Consider the following 2,728-nt stretch of genomic DNA (forward strand, 5'->3'; position numbering starts at 1 on the left):
GAATAAAGTCCGAAATGTGAGATAAAAAGTCGCAATAACCTTTTTTAATTTTTTTAATTCAGTGGCAGAAACGGGCTTCCATCCCTGTCAGTGTTCTCCATCACAAAAAGTCAAAATAAAGCCAAATTAAATGTTTATTTTGTGTGTAAAATGCGAATATTGCGTGAGGAGAACCGCGTAAAGGTTTGGTTAGGTGTCGGGTACCTGACTGACTCTGAGTGGCTGAGATGCTGCTCTCGCTTCTATGGCAACCCGAGATCAGCATCACCAGGAATATTCACGGATCAGAGCGACTCGGGACGGCGGAAGGCGGTGATGTCAGCGGTTCCCGGTTGATGTGGGCTACTCGATCGTGATTGACAGCCGACAAGGATCCTGTGGGTCCGTGACCTCCCCCGATCTGCGATTCCTCAGACTTTATACGTGCTCGCAGAGCAACACAGTCAGTGCCTTGAAGCTGGAGACCACTGGATTTGGGCAGCCAGGTAGCCTAATGCGCCGTGGCATGTGCTTGAGCGAAAGACAGGTGGGTTTGACCCTTCAGACTATTCGGGTTTTGGTGCACAGGGATTTGTGGCAATAATTACACCCGAATTGGATTCGTTTGTCATTGAATTGATCGCGCACCCGTTTCAATGTCATAATGGACAGGTTGCATTCGTCCATGCGTAAAAGGCTCTACAGTTTGCCACAGCACATCATGGGTGATGCAGAAGACACCGACAAGGACACCCGGAGGAAGAGCATCCGGATGAAGCCCCTGCCTTCCGCCGGAGCCCTCGGGGAGACCAGAAGTGGAGAGTCCGTGATCATGGAGACGGACATCGGGAGACCCGTGAAGACCAGCTCCAACGGGGACTGCCGGAGGTTCCGAGGGAGCCTTTCGTCCATCAGCAGTCGGCACGTCCACGACTCGGATGTAGCGGAGGAGAGGCGTCTGATCACGGAGGGAGAAGTCACTCCGAGCGAGGAGAGCCCTCCTGGAGCCGCGGGTGGCGGCGCGGAGCCCGGCGGCGGCGGGGGAGAGGATGCCGCCGGTGCGAGCCAGCAGCAGCAACCGGGCGTCCCGGATCAGCAGGCTGGCTTTATAAAGCTGGAGGGCATCGAGCAGATCCTGCCGGACGACGAGAGGTTTTATCAAGCGGGCTTCATGCACAGGCAGTTCGGGGCGATGCTGCAGCCCGGGGTCAACAAGTTTTCCCTGCGGATGTTTGGGAGCGAGAAGGCGGTGGAACGGGAGCAGGAACGGGTCAAATCCGCCGGCTTCTGGATTATTCACCCCTACAGTGATTTCAGGTAACAGGTTCTGTCTGTGTCCCTCCAAAACACTGCTCACTTTACATCTGGATCAATCAGTGTATGGCGTGACAGAGAAAATAGTTGTGCTGACCCAAAACAGCAAGATAATGTAGGTTTAAATTCAAATTATGTGTTTATTAGAAACTGTCTGCTATCTTAATAGTCAAACCAGTATTGCTAAAGAGAAGAAAACAAATGAAAGGCTTTAATGAGAGATGCACTTTTGCACAATCGGTAACCATTAACATCCATGGAATCTTTCCTTTGCACAAAAGGTTCTTTACAGTGGAAAAAAAAAGGTTCTTTAGATTATTAAAATGTTCTTCACACTAAGAGAAAAAAAATGAACGGTTCTATTGGGGAACCTAAAAAATGGTCCTTCTTTGGCATTGCTGTGGCCCTTCATTTATAAGAGTGTCTAAAAATGCTAAAGTTGAAGGTGTATCGATGTTTACTGTTTTTAAATAATTCCGGGTTATAGTTAATACAATTTATACAGTTTATATATATGAAGAGTTCAGATGCAAAAGCCTCTAAGTGCCGTCTGAAATTTTAAATCTAAAATGAGCATTTTTATCAGGCTCCTATATTTATGTTCATTTATTTCGCTTTAGTGGCATAGAAAAGGACCTATGCATTGTCATTAAATTTTAGAAGAACATTTCAGATGGCACTTAGAGGCTTTGCATCTGAACTCTTTTTAATATATATATATATAATATCAGATTTCATTTTAAATAGTCAGCCAAAAAAGTTTCAAACATTTCAGTTTTGCTTATATTTTTCTTCTTCTTCTTCCAAATGTGATTTTACAGCCATTTTGCAACACACCAAGCCCAGAGCTCTCCCAGCTGACAGCAGAAGTGCATTAGCTACTTGAATTTGACATGAAATCCAGACACTCTCTCTCTTTATTAATTAAGATGTGTCCTTGGGGATGACATTGACTCTATAGATCTGATATGTTCATACACACCGGTTTGTGCACATTTGCCTCAGGCTTCATTTGTGATATGAGTGCATGAAACTGATTCATGCTGTGGTCGTGCAAGCCTTCAAAAAAAGCAAACATTAGTTATTTTTTAATTACATGCTATCTGTTTTGCATTCACAATCCGTCTGACTGGCTAAATGCATATTCACAAACGCTGAGTGTGCCACGGATGTCTTTGATTGGGTTGAATTTACACACTGTTTTCATTCATGAATTGGCAGGGTAACGTGCGACACAGGGTTAACCGCTATAACCCAGCCCCCTCCGGAGACACGACTGCTGTTTACCTATTGATCCCGAGATGATGCTTTTATTCTGCTCGACATTATGAGATTGCAGCGTTGTTCCTGGAGGATATGAAAGGCAGTGTGGGAATAGACTGATATAATATGAGGTTGCTGCGTTTGTGTTTGTGTGTGTGTGAGTGAGTGAGTG

At 45.5% G+C, this 2,728-nt stretch overlaps 1 protein-coding gene across 1 annotated transcript in view; it reads left to right on the forward strand.

Annotated features, from left to right (window-relative positions):
• Window positions 1-515: 515 nt before the first annotated feature.
• Window positions 516-2,728, forward strand: part of LOC107709387 (potassium/sodium hyperpolarization-activated cyclic nucleotide-gated channel 4-like) — an 85,576-nt gene continuing 83,363 nt past the window's right edge. The window contains exon 1 of the mRNA XM_016513839.1: window positions 516-1,296. Coding sequence (XP_016369325.1) covers window positions 644-1,296 — 653 coding nt within the window. The 5' untranslated portion in view covers window positions 516-643. The remainder of the gene's footprint in view (window positions 1,297-2,728) is intronic.

This window comes from Sinocyclocheilus rhinocerous, unplaced genomic scaffold (genome assembly GCF_001515625.1).
Source record: "Sinocyclocheilus rhinocerous isolate Xijiao unplaced genomic scaffold, SAMN03320098_v1.1 scaffold3403, whole genome shotgun sequence".
NCBI lineage: Eukaryota > Metazoa > Chordata > Actinopteri > Cypriniformes > Cyprinidae > Sinocyclocheilus > Sinocyclocheilus rhinocerous.